A 17,635-nucleotide genomic window follows, 5' to 3' on the forward strand; every position below is an offset into this window, starting at 1 on the left:
AAGATAAGAACAGTTTAATAATGGAACAAAATGTAACAACAACAAGAACAACAACAGCAGCAGCAGCAGCAGCAGCAGTAGTAGTAGTAGTAGTAGTAGTAGTAGTAGTAGTAGTAGTAGTAGTAATGAAAAGGAGAGAGAGATGGATATAAAACCCAAGAGGAAGAAGTGATGCAAAATACTGCTGCTCACTACCTGCTGACCAATGCCCAGCCACCTGTCCCCAGCAGCAATTTGCCCCTTCTGATGAACTACCCTCAATTTATATACTGAGCAGACCAGTAACTCTGTGATATGGAATATTCACATGACTAATTTGGGTCACTTGTCCCTGCTAGGCACCTTCCCGGCTTCTTCTGCATCTCCTCACTGGCAGAGCATCAGAAACTGAAAATTTCTTGGTTTAGAGTAAGCACTATTTAGCAGCAACTAAAAATCAGTGTATTATCAACATTATTCTCATACTAAATCCAAAACACAGCACTGTGCCAGCTACTAGAAAAAAAATTAACTCTCCCAGCTGAAACTAGGACACAGAGGAATGTTACGGGTAGCTGAGGCTTTACTACACAATAAGATCTGAGGATTTGGGGTAGAAGGTGAAAGAGCTATTGTAAGAATCATTTGCATTTTTCTTCAAGTCCTGCTAGATATTAAGTCATGTAAGTGATCAAGTCACAGCACCTATTAGAAATCTGTTAATTACAGTTTGTTTGGGAAGATCTTGCAGCAATGCAGAACAACTCAATAGGAATTTGTGGCAAAGTGTGTAACTCCTTTCTAGACTCAAATCCTCTTCTTTAACCTGCTTCTCCTAGTCATTTATTAACTTGATTTACTGATATCAGTGACTCGGAGACAGAGTTGGAATGAGAACTGGGACCTCCAGTCTCCTAAACCTGTCTTCTACCCTCTAGTCCATATTTCAGGGCTTTGTCATTGCCTTCTGCACAAAGACCTTCTGCTAATCCAGGTGTTTTACAGGTCATTCTCCCCAGGTTTAATCAGTACCCTACTTTTTCGTGTGCAAGTTGAATCTTCAGGGAAAAGGAAGGCTTCGCTACTTGTTGGCTATGTTGGAAAGCCTCTCAAACTGCTGCAAGGACACCCCAAGGAACCCCCTAGGAAATCCAATAAGATGGCTGAACTATCCTATGTGCTTGGTTTATAGGAAATCCGCATGGTTTCACAGACTAAAGGTCCTTTGCATTACAAGGAAAGCTGGCACAAGGCTGACCTGAGACTGAGTGAATCTCACCTGTGGGATCAGCTATTACTTTAGAATCTCCTTTAATTTTTTGGGTATTTTTCAAAATTCAGCCTTTAAATAGTGATTTTTCTGCAATGTGGATTTTGGAGTTTGAAAGGGACAAGAGGATTGCTGAAGTAAAGCTGGGAGATTGCTAAGAAAAAAATAATAATTATGATTGGCAACCCAGTTAATGTATTTTAAAGTCAAGGCGCAGCTACTGAAGCGTTAGCTCAAGGGACATAAAGGAGATTCAGTGCTAGAGTCTAGAGGATATACAAAAATCTTCAGAATGATCAGGATTTATGGATGATGCTTCTCCCACCTGCTGGCATTGGGAGAATCACATGCAAAAGCCTCCAAAGTAATTTTAAGAATTAGTGAAGATGTGTGTTGTAGAGAAGAGCTGAAGTTTGGTTAATGCCTAGAAGGCACCTGTAATTCTACTGTAAGGGGAGGTGGGTTAATCTCTTCCTTTTGCAGTTCACAACAATGTGCCATTAATTCTAGCAACTCCAACTTCAGACTGCAGCTGGCACTGTGGAAAAGAACAAAATGCACTGTGCTTGCAGTAAGAATAGTTATCTGATTAAGGCTTTTGACTGGGATCCCAGAGCTCTAGACCAAATCCCAGCTTCACTACATGTCTCCTGCCCGGACTAATCATTGAACTTCTGTTATCTCAGTTCTCTATTATCAGGTGGAGAAAACGATTCTTCGTTTCATTCAGCCACTGACTGTTCTGTCCAGGTGAATAAGTTTCTTGGTACAGGGCTCTCTCCAGCGCAACAAACTTGCAATAGCCTACTCATTGGACCCCTGGAGCATTTCACCACCATTATATTACCTGTTATGAAGTAGCTTAATAACATCACAGGAACTGTGCACAAATAATAAATTGCAAGTTATGTAGTACAAACCCAGTTTGAACATGTAAGATCACTGCTGCTTTGCAAGTTAGGAAGGACATGCTCTATGACAGGATTGTGAAACATACCTAAAATAGGTGTCAAACGTTGAAGCTTTTCTCTCTTGAATTAAAGATCTGGTAGCCTGGATCTTTAATGCTCTCCTGAACTGATCTGTCCTGTTTGCAGCATCAGCTAAGTCACTTGTCGTAAGAAACAGGCTGAATAATGGGTAGTCCATCTCACAAAAAGTATAAGGCCTTGTGAAAGTCAGTATTTGAAAATCGCACCTTGGTCCACACAGCATAAAACAGACTTTGGGATATTGTTTGTAAGCCTGTCTTGAAAGTTGCAAGCCTGGCCAGTTTTCAAGGAAAGCCTGAAACAACACCAAAGTGATCTGTGTGATGCTTATTCATCTTTTCTCTGGAATTTAATCCTCGTTTTTCTTTCTCTAAGTCTTTTGTGAATGCAATGATGCACACATGGAATAGAAACTGTGTCTTATAGGTGGATTAAACTGGTAGGAAAGCTTTATATGGATTGTTAAAACTGAATAGAAATTGCTGAGCCCCAGCTGTGTGGAGCTGAGCTTTCTCTTTCTTTTTTTCCAACTTGATAAGTGTCAAGGCAGATCTCATGTCAGATCATCATCTTCCTCCTGATCGTAGTCATCAGATATTTCTCCCTTCCCTTCTTGTAAGTCTAACCTTTTGGGTTTATGGGAGATTTTATTTTAAACAAAAGCCTGTTTTATTTTTCTGTTATTACCTCTCCATCTCAGAGATGGTGTCAGATATTGTGAAAGTGATATTGGTATTTAACAAACCCATAATTTGCCCATTTTAATTTTAAACACTTATTGATCAAGATAACATAAAATAACAAAGTGTATTTGCTTTAAAAATTAATGGGCTAGCATAGGTTTTTTCCCTTAAATAAATTGGTACCATTTCAAAGCCATCAGCTGCTGGTGTCATAATCAGCCCTGATAAGCATAGAAAGACATATGAAGAGGAAAGTAAACCCTGTTAATAGAAGCTATTAACCAAGTTTTAGAAGCAATCTCAAAGAAAAGAAGTCATTTAAAATGTGAAGCTCTGAATTGTCACTGTACTGACACAGTCCTCTCTCTGTCCAGAGAAGACAGCTGAACAACCCCTTTGAGCTCTGTGAGCAGAGAAACTTCCCTTTGAATGGAAATGCTTTGGCCTAGCAGACAATCAGCTTTGCTCCCTGGGACCATCAGGGATGATCACTAGAAAGCAGCACAAGATGATTATTCTCTCTGTGCTGGGGAAAGTCTGCTCTAGTGTCTTCCACATTATGTCAGTTCAGAGCTGTTATCATCAGGCAGGCTCCAATTTTGTGCCATAAAATGCATTCCATTTTTCCCACAGCTTTTACAAAAACAGCCTGAAGTTCAAGAAGCATGTAGGCAGGGGTCTAATTTTATGCCCCTGGTTTTAAGTCCATTTGGCTCTAATAGTGCTTCTCGTGCAGCTGAATTTAAGAGAAAAATCCTGATGAATCAGGGCTGAGTGTAGTTGCCCAGCCTGTCTTCCCTGAGGAATAAAAACAGCCTCCTCCTGTCCCAGGTACTGGGCCAGTTCCTCTGGATCATGTACAACACATAGACTCTGGGATGAACAACTATGCGATCCTGTGGACGCAGCAGTGAAGGAGTTAATCCAACTTCCAAATTTTAGAGGAAACAGACGCTTCAAAGGCATTTTCCTATTATGAGGTTTAGGAGGATGTCCTGTTTACTATGAAACAAGTCTGTTGCACTTTGATGCTTTTCAACTGCCAGAAATACTATTATCTAGATTACATTTTATCATATTTTCTGGGTATTTCATACTGATAAGATTTTATGCAGGATCATTACATATGAGAATAGATTTAATCCTGTTTTTAGTAAGCTTTAAGGACACTGAGGGATTATTTAAGTAATAAGATGCAAAGTTGCTATGGAAAATGCTATAGCAACCTAACATCTTCACAAAACCAAGCAGGCACTTGTGACAGCAATCTAAATTTACATTTATTTTAGTGTTATTTTATTGACATTCTTAGTGTCTCATTTTGACAGCATGTTAAAATATGTTTTGCATTCATGCTAGAATGAAATTAACAGCATGTTGTTGGAATGAAGATGATGCTTATAATTTTTGGAGATAATTTAAGCATATTTCATTTTGTGTAAATAGCATTAATATAATAGTGAAAAGATTCAGGTGCATCCTATCTATTTGTAATAGAGAAAACAATGCATATTGAAAGTAATATTTTACAAGTCAGCGAAAGCTAAACTGCTTTTATTTGCTTTATATCGGAATGAAAATATTTTTAAGAAAGAAATTATTTTGTTATTAGAATTTATTTCAAATCCTATATATTTTATTATAACTTTCCCAGTTCAGGATACAGGCTATAATTTTTCATTAGGTTTCATTAAGCAGGGCATCATTTCTGAATGTGTAAACTTACAGTTTGATAGGGGATAGCCCTACTTAAATGGGACTTTTGTAAAATATAGGATAAAAATACACATTGCCCCTTAGGAGGTTAAATAAAAAGGGAAAGAATAAACAAACACAAAGTGATGAAACAGTCTGAACTCTGTCCTCTGCTCATTGCAGTTAATAATGAAACTCGTATTGACTTCAGTGGAAGCAGAAGCAAGCTCTGTATATTGATTTTCTCCATCCCCCTCCATTAAGAATCCTGAAGTGCGGCTGTAACATTGTTGAAGTGGGATGTTGGCAGCAAAATCAATAAAAGACAATATTAGAACATATGCTGTTTTCAGCTTCCTCACAATCTGATATAGCTGGTATTAGCATTCTTCTCCAAATTACCTTTCATGCTTTCTATAAAGTGACCTTCCTTATAGCGCCCTCTCCAAAATAAAACTTTTGTGCTTTTTCTTTCATATTTAGTCTTCAAGAGAATGAGCCCTATTTATAACAGTGAAGGGGGTTGATTCTGAACAGAGCACAATGAACAGATTCCTTCAAGAGTGGCTTTAGCCTAACACTATTTCTGACCTCCAAGAACTCTTTGAAAAACTCTCTGAAAGATCATTTCTATCAGTGTTTAAACTAAGATCTTGATTTTAGGTTTTCTCAACTGCGCTGCCCTTTACACCCTGTTGTTTTTAGAAGCCATTTTCACCCCAGCACATTAGAGAAGCTTGCAGATACTGCTTGAGTTGGAGATTTAGGAGCCTTCTTATCCATCATTATATCCAAGCATCATCAGCCATTTCTAACATGTCAGATGAGATAATGATCAGAAAGCAGAGTTTTTTCCAATATCAGTACAAGCGTCTAAGCTCATAATTGCAGGTTTGGGGAGTGTCATTATGTCATGAGACATGCAAGGCTGGCTGAAGCTTCCAAAGCATTAAAAGCTTCCTTTTCAAAGCATGAAGCTTCTTTCTTGTGTGTCCAGCTGACTGGCAGTCTGTGACATGGTTGCATGCCAGGAGTTAAAAACACACGCAGTAGAATTTGTTCTTGAAGTTGGGTGGCCACAGAAATTACCAAACTACTGCTAGTTAGTGATGCCATTTTACTGTGGTGAATGAATCTTAGATTCAGAGGAGCTTCAGGGTATCCTGCTCTTTTGTTTAGGTTTAAAAGCCATCTCAAGAAAATAAGCTTCTTGCTTATGACACACATCCATAGTATAGCATTTTTGTGACCAGTATGTTGTAGGATTTGGTGAAGTTGAAAGCCAAGTGGATTCAAAGCTGCTTGGAGGTGAGTGATCTTCTTTTAGTCTTACTTGGATTTAGATTCATGGCAGAGAGAAGAGAAGAGAAAACAAAGAACTGTCCTCTAGGATTTGAAATGACAGATTGAAGAACTGGATAACATACCATTTTATTCCAGTTCTCTGGTTAATTTCAGCATGTGACTCCTTGAACACCAGCATACAGACAGGTGGTTCATTTTGTTGGTGGTGTTTTTTGGTTTGGTTTTGTTTTTTTTTTTAATTAGGAATTCTAATTGCTTTTTTTTGTTGTTTGCCCTTCAATGGGCAAAATAGTTTGCAGTGGTTTCGTTTATTTATTCATCCTTCCAAACATTTGATGCATTGCACATTTCATAAAGTGCAAGAATTTTGCAAGCATGTCTGTACAGCACTTGTATCTGGTGATTGCTGAGCTGCTTCTACAGTTGCCAAGTGCCCACCTCACGTATCATCCGCATATCTCTCTGAAGATACTTGGGTGGCTGCTAGTTTATAACATGTTTCTTCATTGCTTCTTTGTCATGTGTCAGATACAGACTGTCTTCCCTCTTAAATTTGTCTGAGCTCTGGAGACGTGAGCATTTTTAACTGTCAAGGAAGAACATGATAAAAAGCAATAACTCTCCTTATGTTGTTCTATTATGAGATAGTCCTATCTGTCTCATCGTGTTTTGTCGAAAGATTTTGAGATGTCTGTGCTGTTAGACCTTGATCCCACAAGATACTCCCTGCTGGTCAGTGTTTTCTGAAAGGCCCAGAAGTAGCTAACTAAGCTCTCTAACTAAGCCTCTCATCTGCAAGTTTGCAACACATTTGATTTTTCAGAAGCTGAGAAAATTCCTACTAAACATGTTAAATTGCAGAAAAGCACAGTGGTCTCTACTTGCATATACTGCATATCCTGAAGGCAGAATGGAGGGGAGAAAAGGAGATTTTGGCTTGCAGATACAGCTCTTCTGATCACCCTTCCATTCACGTAAGGGACAAATAGCTCAAGAAATGCTGTCTCTGAATGTAAGAGTCAAAAAATTAGAAGCTTCATGCCATCATTTGCTTATGTCTTCTAAGGAATAAAGGGGTAAAAATGTATTCTCGTATTTAAGATCCATTTTTATCTAAGGTGGAAGTAACTGAGCAAGTATTTCAGTATTATGCACAATTTTAAAGGAATAATTAACTCAGCCCTCCAAACCAGTACAAGATCAGAGAGATAGCTGGATAAATGCTCTCCTGCAATTTAAGGTGCAGTAGAATTTTGTACAAAAGTGGTTTATTCTCACATTTATAGAAAGCACTTTACATTTATGAACAAAATTTTCCTATTATAAATCAGAACAATTCAAACCACCACGGTCATTTAAACCACTCCCATCAGCCCCTTCTTCCCTAATGAATGTGACAAACTGAGGGATTCACATGCACACTGCCAAGTTTGTTTCCAAGAAGCAATGGCATTTTCTTCATAAATCCTACAGATTTTTTTCAAGTTGTTGTAGGGGTACTGGGCCTGAATGCAATTCCTAGTTCAAATGCCAACAGCAGTGATGCAGCCATGCATCTTGTAAATGCCAGTATTTATTGTTTAAGTCTGAGTAAAAATATAGCAAGCATTTTGACTCCTAAGAAGTAACCATCAGTGGGCCACCTATGTAAAATAATGCTTAAATATCCCAAGTGATTTATGTATCATATGTACACACATACATACAATCAATTTATGCAATATATATAAGATGAACATAGCATATGAAACAGCATTCATCAGCATGTCTTCTGCTATGCAGAGTTCAAATGTCTGTACCCTCAGTTGCAAAGCACCATTAATACAAACAGCATTTTTCATTACTGATGTGGGAGATGGTCATCAATGCCACTTGATATCTCCCTAGTAAACAGCACTTTTCTTAATTGAGTGAACATATTCCTTCACCTTCAAGACTAAGATTTCCTGTGTTCATTTTTAGTGTTACAGGAACACAGTAATTTTTTTAATATTGATTAGAGGAAAAAGCAACTTCTTTGCTAGAATCTTTAAAGCACAGTCTCTGTAAAAGTGCTGTAATAGTCCTATTTCTCAATTAGGAAAAAAAGTAGAACCACTAAAAGATATTCAATACTTGATTAATTATATTTAACTGAGCAGCAGTTATCAGTAAACATAAAGTATCAGAAAAATTCACCTCATCACAAATCAAATACACTAATAAGCAGAGAAAAGAAGTGGTTTTACTGAATTTTGTAAATATCTGAGAATTGCATGTATTTTTGATCACTTATATGCCTATATGTTCCTGTGATGTCTTGCTTCCTAACCAGCTCAACTAAAGTCCACCCATCATAGCTGTCTGTGCAAAGCCGACTCTTCTCTTTCCTGTCTCACCGTATATATACACCAAGTCAGTTGGGCTTAGTACATATCATGGGTGGCAGTAGAAGTAGTGCAGCCCAAAATGTAGAGTTTAAAAGGGACCTTTGCTTTAAAGAGGTAACCTGGAGAAACTGGTCTCAATGGGGCAGACTAGCTAGCAAAATATCATTTACAAGCTATGTAGATTCCTGTTCTCCAAAGAGATGCTGTCAAGTAAAATAGACCTAAAATGTATCAGGCTTTGATATTATTGTAACAAGGTGGTCTCTTCCAAATTCTAAATATTCCTCTCAGTAACGTGATGTGATATCTTTGTAGGAAAAGTCCAAAACAGTTAGTGCTGCAATTTACCTGGGACTGGGTAACAAGGGACTGGAGAATGTACTGCAAAATGAGTAGGAGTGAGGGAAACATCTGGAAATGTCAGGTAAGTGGGAATTACAAATGAACAACTAGATGGACTCATACATTAAGAGCTGACTGAACAGAGCCAGTACAGAGGTAAAAGAGAGGAAGATATAAAGACAAGGGTAGAAAGATTGGCTTAAAGAGGGAAATTAGCCTTCCATCTTTGCAGCCATTTGGAGAAAGTTGGATCATTGTTTTCTGCAGCCATGAGATCTAGATCAATATTCCCAAACTGATCACTGGAGTCAATAATCACTTGCAAGACTGTAGTAAGTAATCTACATCTTTATTCCTTGGATGGGCTAAAACAGCAGGATTAAATTGCCTTGCTAGTGTTTTTAATTAAAAGTCAGCTTGTGAGAGCATGGTGAAATTGGAAGAGCCAATACTGATCCACAGTCTAGAAAGTTTGCAAGCCACTATTCCAGAAACTTAAAGCAGAGGTATTCAGTTAATGATCTCTCTAGGGCTTTAAATAAAATGTCAGATATCATGGGACTCATCATAACACCACAGGAGTTAGTGGCAGTGCTCTCTGGGGAATTTTTAGTCCACTGCAGAATGAGTATTTGCCTACAACTTTTTGTTACTTGTCCCGGTTGGACAATAATCAGCCCTCCCTTTCCTTACACCTTCTCTGCTATTTGCAAAGAGATATGCTTCATTACACAAGAAATAATAAGCCTTCATAAATTACTAGTGAGCCACATGTGTAGTAAACCTCAGAAAGAGCAGTGATATTGCTGATGTCTTCTAAGCAGGAAGAAATTTTATAAACTTAGAAAATCTCTCTTCAGACAAATGGCATGATTTCTCAAATGTGACAGAGATCTATACTGGATGGGATGGATAAATGCCATGGTCTGAGGGGGGATGGGGCCGTGACACAGTACGGATGGGTCCAGAGGCAAGGTAGGGGTGCAGACGGAATGCTCTATTGAGGCGTGCACGGGATTTTTTATCAGTTCAGGTGGGGAAAGGACCAAACATGGAGTGGAGCATGAGACAGACAAACAAGGGAACAAACCGGGATAGGGACACAGGCAAAAGGGGGAGGAACGTGGGAGGAGCCGGGGAAGGAAAGGGCGAATGGAGGCTGTCTCCTCTCTGCAGCTTCTCCGGCCAATCAGAGAGGGGAGCGGGGAAGCAGGGAGCAGGAAAGCAGGCATGCCTGGGCACGCCCGGGAAATATAAATATAGGGGCAACACACGATGTGTATATTTATAAGAACATAAAAACTCCAAAGTCCATATAATAAAGTCCTGTATATGCTGTATATCTTCCTCCATGCCTGGAACTGTTCCCATCCTGAATCTTGCTCCTTCACAGATAAAATTGCAGTTAAAACGTGATGCAGCTTTTCATAGAATCATAGTCATAGAATCATAGAATGGCTTGTGTTGGAAGCTATCTTAAAGATCATCTAATTCCAACCCCCCTGCCATGGGCAGGAACATCTGTCACTATATCAGGCTGCTCAAAGCCCCATCCAATCTGACCTTCAACGCTTCCAGGGATGGGGCATCCACAACTTCTCTAGGCAACTTGTTCTAGTACCTCACCACCCTCACAGTAAAGAATTTCTTCCTAATATCTAATCTAGACCTTCTCTCGATTTGAAGCCATTCTCCCTTGTCTTGTCACTACGTGCCCTTTTAAATAGTCACTCTCCATCTTTCTCATAGGCTTCCTTCCTTTTTTTTCTTTCCTTTTTTTCCTTCTTTTTTTCTTTTTTTTTTTTTTTTAGCAGTATACTTCCATTTTCTAATTGTTTGCCAGCAAGTTTTATGTGAATAGGAAGCCTGAAAATAATTCTCGTAAGTGTTCAATTTGAACATCTGGTATCATCATGACTGTAACTGGTATAATGAGCTTCTCTGCATTGAACTTGGGCTGCATGGTAAGGGAAGGACTTTGAAGCAACTGCACCTGAATAAAATGGGTTTTACAAAAGAGTAAATCTCTCTCCCAGTGTGTGGGGCCTAACTCCCACTAACATTAATGACAATAAACCCTCCTCATATAGGATAATTAGTGCCCTCAGAGTTTAAATTTGCAGGTACTGAGACATTCAAGTGAAGTGTGCTTAGCATTTGAAAATAGTGTGGAAATTGTTTCATTGTTTGGTTACATTATGTCTGAAGGGGGAAAGAAAAAACTGTTCATGGCTAGGTTAGCTTGTAATTGCCCCAAATTATTTATTTTTATACAATTCTAATTCTGGTTTTAGAGTTCATTCAGGATAGTTAGCTAGCTGTTTTCAAGCTTTAACCAAAGGGTGTTTGTTTTTTTAAAAAAGTCAAGTGGCATAGTCTATTTTTGTCAAAACAAGAGAAACAATTTGTTAAAGAATGCAATACAGGAACAATGTTGCTTTTATCTTCTAATATCAGACATAGTTCTATGCACTCATCACTGGCATCTGAGCACTGTTTATGCTGGTGATCAGGTATTTAATAACTGTCCGTAAAGAAAAGAAAGTGTCCTCTGGGAACTTAAGGCAGTGAATTAAAACCACTTTAGATATTGGATGACTCAGGATCCTGACATTGTTGTAAAGTGGGCTGAGAAGATGCTTCAAAGTGACCAAGGTGTACCTTAGTCTTACTCTTCCAGAAAGCTTCTTTGAAGATCCCATCATAGTTGCTTTCCCAAATGCCTTTGAACTGTGTACAGAGCACATCTAACTTAAACCTATTCTCAGTTTAGTTTTTATGGTAGCGTTTACAAAAGTTATGTGTGAGATACATGGATCTATAGCTGGGCAGTTACAGATAATAATGGCCTCGACTCATTCTGCCAGGAGCTGACAACTACTAGAGAATACAGAGAGTCAGTCAGCTGTGACAGTTTGCACTGGAGGTATAGGTTAACATTTCTCAAAGTTGCTCAGTGTGTCCCTCCACCTCAAAGGCCATCCAGCTTGCCATCTGCAAGGAGGGCTGTGCCTTCCTTTCCACCACCTCACAAACCTACAACCTTCCCACACACATCAAGAGGTGTGTGGCATCCCCTCACACACACCCTGCCACTGCGTGATCATAATGGGATCCTCTGACTATAGCATGAAATTAAACTTCCTGTGGGCTGGAACGCTATGTAGAGCCTTATAGAGTGAGGGTCCAGTGGTGCCATCTAGTTATAATCATAGAATTATAGAATGGTTTCTGATAGAAGGGACCTTAAAGATCATCTAGTTCCAAACCCCTGCCATGGGCAGTGATGCCACTCACTATCTCCTAAGACCATCCACACTATATTTCTGCAAAGATCACCTTCCTTACCAATGACAAATGCCATTATTGCATAACTTACCCTGTTTTCTACAGCATTAAAACACAATTCATGCCCCTCCAGGTCCTCCAGAAACAATTTTCATTGCTGATTTTCCCCTGGTTGTACTGCTTCACAGTTCACCTATTTGAAAAACAAGCAGGCTAGCTAGAGGCCAGGGATAAGTTTTATTGTTTGTATTTATAGTTGTGAACTTTGTGTCCTTATTTCTCTCCACTCACATTTGTTCAGTCCCTCAAACTGAAAACTCTTTGAAGAAGTAGTTGGGTCTTGCAAGATGGCTTTTTTTGATATTGAAAATGCTCTGCAATGGGAGTGATGAAAAAAATTACCATAATATCCATTATTTTGACAGGTTTTGATGCTTTTCTTGTTGATGTTATCAAAAGGAGCATTATTTACAAGTCAGAAAATCAGGGTAATGGCTTTAGTAGAACTCACATGTCGGGAAGGTTTGGGAGTGTGCTCTTTCTTTGATTTCATCCACCTCACTATATCAATACACCAGCTAAAGTTCAAAAACTCTGAAAAATTCTGCTGAAGAAATTAGACCAGAAGTCTGAAGGCAGACAAACATTAGAGAAGTTCTCCTTTGTATGATCTATTTCTATACAAATATAGAAGAATCTATAGGAAATAAAATCTATAGAAAAATTTCTGCTAGGAGGACCTACAGAAAGCCTATGCTCTGAATTTACAGGCAGGTTTTCTGTTACTGTTTTTAGTGTTTGCTCATTTGTTTTTCAGATACTACTTTCAGATTTCTTCAGACTCTTGATATAACCTACTGCCTATGCTTTTAAACTCAGCATGTCCCCAGTATATGAATTAGTAGACTGTCATTTATGTTAACTGTAATGTTATTAGGGCATCATCTAGTGATAAATACACAGTGCAGGTGTGCATTACTAGAACTGGTAGAAAACTCTGAATTCTCCCTAATATCCTAAATAAATACATACATTCAGAGATGTAGGGTGCTAACTTTATTTCCTGGACACTATGACATGATGTGGGTCATAAAAGAATATAATTACCTTGTATCACCTGTGAAAACTTACTCTACTTTGGCTCCAGTGGATGTTATTACGCATTAGTTTAAATGTAGTCACTAAGTATCAGCTAAAAGTAAAAAGTACAGATCAGTACTAGTCAAAAACAAAGCACTCTCCTAAATATCCAAGACAGATGCCCTGGAAAAATAAAGTTAATTGCTTGTTTCTTCTGAGACATCCTTCAATGGGCATGTCCTTAGACTTCAGTGGATTTCTCATCACCCAATCACTTCTTGTTTTAAAAATAGTGTCGTTTTGATTTGGATCTAGCCTAGGACCACTGAAGGGAGTCTATCTTGCAACTGAGGCTGTTGCCAAATTGTATATAACACTTCTACCCCAGCACAAAAAATTCACTCTAACTTCTTGGAAGTCTTTGGAATATCAATGGGAAGGTTTTCCCCACTTATATATGTCTCATCTTCCTTCAGCTGCTTCTCTGAGGCTGGCAGGTATCATTTTGCATCCCTCGGTGAAAATGCTGTAAAGCAAATATTGAGCTGATTTCCAGCTGTGTTTGTTTAGATAGGAATATTTTCTTCTACTTGCAGCACAGGCAGTTATTTGAGATTGTTGTCAGAGTTTTCTTTTGATATAGCTTCCTTGTATATAGTTCTTCTGTAAATGTTTTCAGCATTCATTGTCTTTTTGTCCTAAGACGCTTTTTAGCCTGCCTCACAGAGGGATTTTATAGATGAATATCTGAACTACTAAACTTAAAATGGCTTGAGATGAGCAAACTTGTTCTCTTTTTCAATTAAAACTACATTCATCAGCTTTGTCAATGCGCTCTTAGCAAAAATTTATGCAGAATTTGGAAAAGTTTACTTTTTAAAATGCAGATTCCCTCCCCTCCAAATTCTCCTCTATTTTTATTTTAATATTAAATGAAGTGCCTTTCTTTATATACTACATAATAAATATAAATGCAATATAATTAAAATAAATTATAGTAGGTTTTTATATAATAGATATTTGCTTGGCACTGTACAACTCAGAGAATCCTGCCTAATATTACAAACTTAGCTCTCCTGTATTCTTATTCTCCCACTTTAGGTTGTTTGGGATGTTTCCAATTTGTATTAAAATAGCTTGTAGCACAGCCTTTGTCTTCTGGTCTCTGCAAAAAATAGTAGGGCACCATTCTTGGATGGAACTTCTTGGTAGCACTGCGATGTAATTGTTGTCATATAGGTTTTATTATGATATTAATGATATTAATGATATTAATGATATACTAAATATCATTTTTAAGTAGCATTTTTAATAATGGCCTTCAGAGGTGCGTCTCTAGGGGGGTTTAGCAGTATAAAAGCTGTATTGCATTCCTACAGGGAAAATGGATGGCTACCTTCATTGCTTCTGTGTGTTGTGACTTGTTCCATTTGGAGGAGTTATTTTTTAAACTCTAATATGTTCATTACTTGCAGCTTACTTGCTTTTGTGAGACATTGTGGCCCTTTTCATTTCCTCTATTTTGCTGCCCCTGTATCAGGCATCTCTTTTTGTCTGTAGCTGCACTTAATAGCCTGAACTCACCTAGAAGAACGAAAAGGAGGAGTTTTCCAGTTGGACTATATTGTGACCCAGAAAATAGTCAAGCAGCCTTTACAGATAGGGCAGTCTGAACCTCAGCTGAATCTGGGTCACAGCCCACATTTCACTGGGGAAATACAGAAGCCTTATGCCTTTTCACCTGTACAGCTGCTCTTGTAAGTTTTTTAACAACTGGAATAGATTACGGTGAGTTACTGCTCCTGAGCTACTGTAAAAACTTGAGTACATTCCTGTTCTGAGAGCAGAAAGGTAGGCAGTTTCTAGATACAATTTAGTATTACATAAAAAAAAAAGTTTTAAATTTTATGATACTCAAATTGGTAGAAGAGAATACAAATGACAGAGAGACTTTGTCCTGTAGTGACAGAACAAGGGGAAACACTTACAAACTGAAAGAGGACAGGTTTAGATTGGATATAAGGAAGAAATGTTTTAGGATATTTTAGGATGAGGGTGAGACACTTGCAAAGGTTGCCCAGAGAAGTTAGGGATGACCCATCCCTGAAAGTGTTCAAGGTCAGGTTGAATGGGACTTCAAACAACTTGAGCTGGTGAAAGGTGTCCATAGCAGGTGAATTGTACTAGACCATTGTTAGAGGTCCATTCCAACACAAACTATTTAATTTTTACTTGACTTTTTGTTAGACTGAGGTTTCTATTTGCTTGGCCTCGTTTTTCTTGTTTTGTTGTGGTTTTTTTTTTCCTCCTTTCTTTTATTATAGCTTATTTGCTCTTATAAAGATAAAAAAATAAAAAAAAAATCTCATTCTCTTATTTGCCCATTGGACTCATCATTGCAATTTCTTAAGGGTAAATTTTGTCATGGAAGGATGATTGCATGCTTTTTAGAACAATTTAATTTGATGTAGCAATACTGTTACTGTTGCTAAATCTTCCAGAGAGATTCTGTAAAATATCCAAATTAAGCGCAGTAACCAATCCATGTCTATATTTGACTAGTAGCTAGCTGTACTTTATTTTGAATAATGCACTTGTACTATTTTAAAACTAGTAAAAATGATCTGAGATCAAGGTAGATTTGTCCTACCAAAGATAAAACATTTTTATTGCTATTGAAATATTGTGACATTCTATTTAAATGCTGGTATAATTTCACGAATGTGCTGAATCATGTTATCAGGGGGAACGGGGGACTCTTATCTGTAGCAGGTCTAGTCAAGAGGTGCCTAACATTAAATGGAATTAATATACAATTTCCTATAATTTGGAGTTTAATCATATTGCTGTTGAAGGTGGGCAAGAAAGAATTCTGTGATACCAAGTCTGAAATCATTTAATCAGGAATGTAAATCAGTTCTGTGCTTCACTTACTGAATGTTGATAGAATTGGCTATAGTAGATTGTTGTTTTTAATTACAGCTGCTCTGTAATGTTGTTGTGTTACCAGGTTCCAAGAAGGAAAATAGTACAGTATGGCAGTTTGCTATGCCAAATGACCACTGCTACTTCCAAGTATAAATACTACCGGGAGTGGGTTCTTCTGTGGGATGATAACCACATCCCTAATTAATGAATGCCACCCTTCCCTATATGTATTTATGTTCAGATAATTTATTTAAATAATGTTCCTACTACATGCCTTATAGCCTTCTGCCTTTTGCTACACAAATTTTAGCTTATATTGCAGACTGTGCAAGTCATTTGGCAAATGTAATTTCCATCCCTGCATACTAATCGATTTCTTCACAAACACCTGCTATCAGTTATGATAATAAAAATGCCATTCTAAATTGAAAAGGGGCCAAATAGAGCTTCCTAAGGAAATGACTTAAGTGTCTTTCAATGCCTTTAATGTAGTAATGTTCTTGTAGTGCCAACACGTTTTTTCAGCATTTGCATTTTATATAATTTTACTCTATTACATCATTTTCCTGTCTAAAGGGTCCCTCATAACTGTTGCTACGAAGTAGTTCATCACAGGGCTGGAGAGAAATATCTGCGTTTCCTCTCTCATGGGTCTAAATCCACCAATTTTACATTTGAAAAATTCCTTAGCACAGGCCTGATTGGAACATCTGGCCACTATGCTAGTGTAAATACTAAATGGCTGTATCAATTCCTATAACATCACTGGGAAAATGTTGTAAAATTGGTTGGTGCCTTGCCCTTGAACCACATGCCAGTTCTTTCCTAAAATATAAGCCTAAATTTAGCAGGCAGATTGCAAGTAGCATTTGAATTATCCAGGGTCACTTTATGGCTTCTTCCATCTCAAAAAATAACTTCCCAGCAACAGTCTTTGCCAGAATCTAATCATTTTCAGCTCTGCTGGGTCTTGTCTCAGCTCTGAAACGTCTCACTGGCTTTCAACTGTATTGTCATCTCCCCAGACAATGTCCTCTGTATTATTTGTAAGGAAACAATCCGTTTTACTGATTTTTTCACATTTTCATTTTCTCTTAGCTCTAGCTGCCCAAGCGTATGCACTAAAGGAAGAGAACGATAGTCTTCGATGGCAGCTGGATGCTTATAGGAATGAAGTGGAGCTCCTGAAACAGGAGAAGGGACAGCTCTTTCGAACAGAAGAAAGCCTTACAAAGGACCAGCAGCTGCAGTTCCTACAGCAGACAATGCAAGGCATGCAGCAGGTATTGCTAAAGAAGAGAAGAACAGGTCTTCTAATTTAGGAAAGTGGTACCATGGGGCTGTGCTGTACTCAAGACTAAAATTTTAGGGACATTAGATGGGGGAAAGGGAAGGAGGATTTAGAGATATATTTAGGGATAGTCATTTTGGGAATTCATAAACTGTAAACCCACTGATCATTCAAGAAACTTTCTTATGCATTTACTAGTTAGGAGAAAATTACTCTATTGCTCTCCTCACTTAATCCAATTGGCCCTAGTTTTGCACAAAAGTTAAAAATTTTGTCCAGTGTATCACAGTCAATGTTCTGCGATGCCTTCATTTGCATTCATCTGCGTCTTTCTTTCTGGTCTTGTTTGAGGATGACTGAGACGCCTCCAGCTTGTCCAGACTACTCTGCTGCTGACTTACAAATGGTTAGCA

General features: G+C 38.1%; 1 protein-coding gene across 8 annotated transcripts in view; it reads left to right on the forward strand.

Annotated features, from left to right (window-relative positions):
* Positions 1–17,635, forward strand: part of ENOX1 (ecto-NOX disulfide-thiol exchanger 1) — a 362,324-nt gene that overhangs the window by 302,310 nt on the left and 42,379 nt on the right. For all 8 annotated transcript variants that reach the window (XM_039382917.1, XM_039382918.1, XM_039382912.1 and 5 more), the window contains one exon: positions 17,030–17,214. In XM_039382917.1, the coding sequence (XP_039238851.1) occupies positions 17,030–17,214 (185 nt within the window). The remainder of the gene's footprint in view (positions 1–17,029; positions 17,215–17,635) is intronic.

This window comes from Pipra filicauda, unplaced genomic scaffold (genome assembly GCF_003945595.2).
Source record: "Pipra filicauda isolate LSUMZ 115617 unplaced genomic scaffold, ASM394559v2 scaffold28_size6257848_pilon, whole genome shotgun sequence".
NCBI lineage: Eukaryota > Metazoa > Chordata > Aves > Passeriformes > Pipridae > Pipra > Pipra filicauda.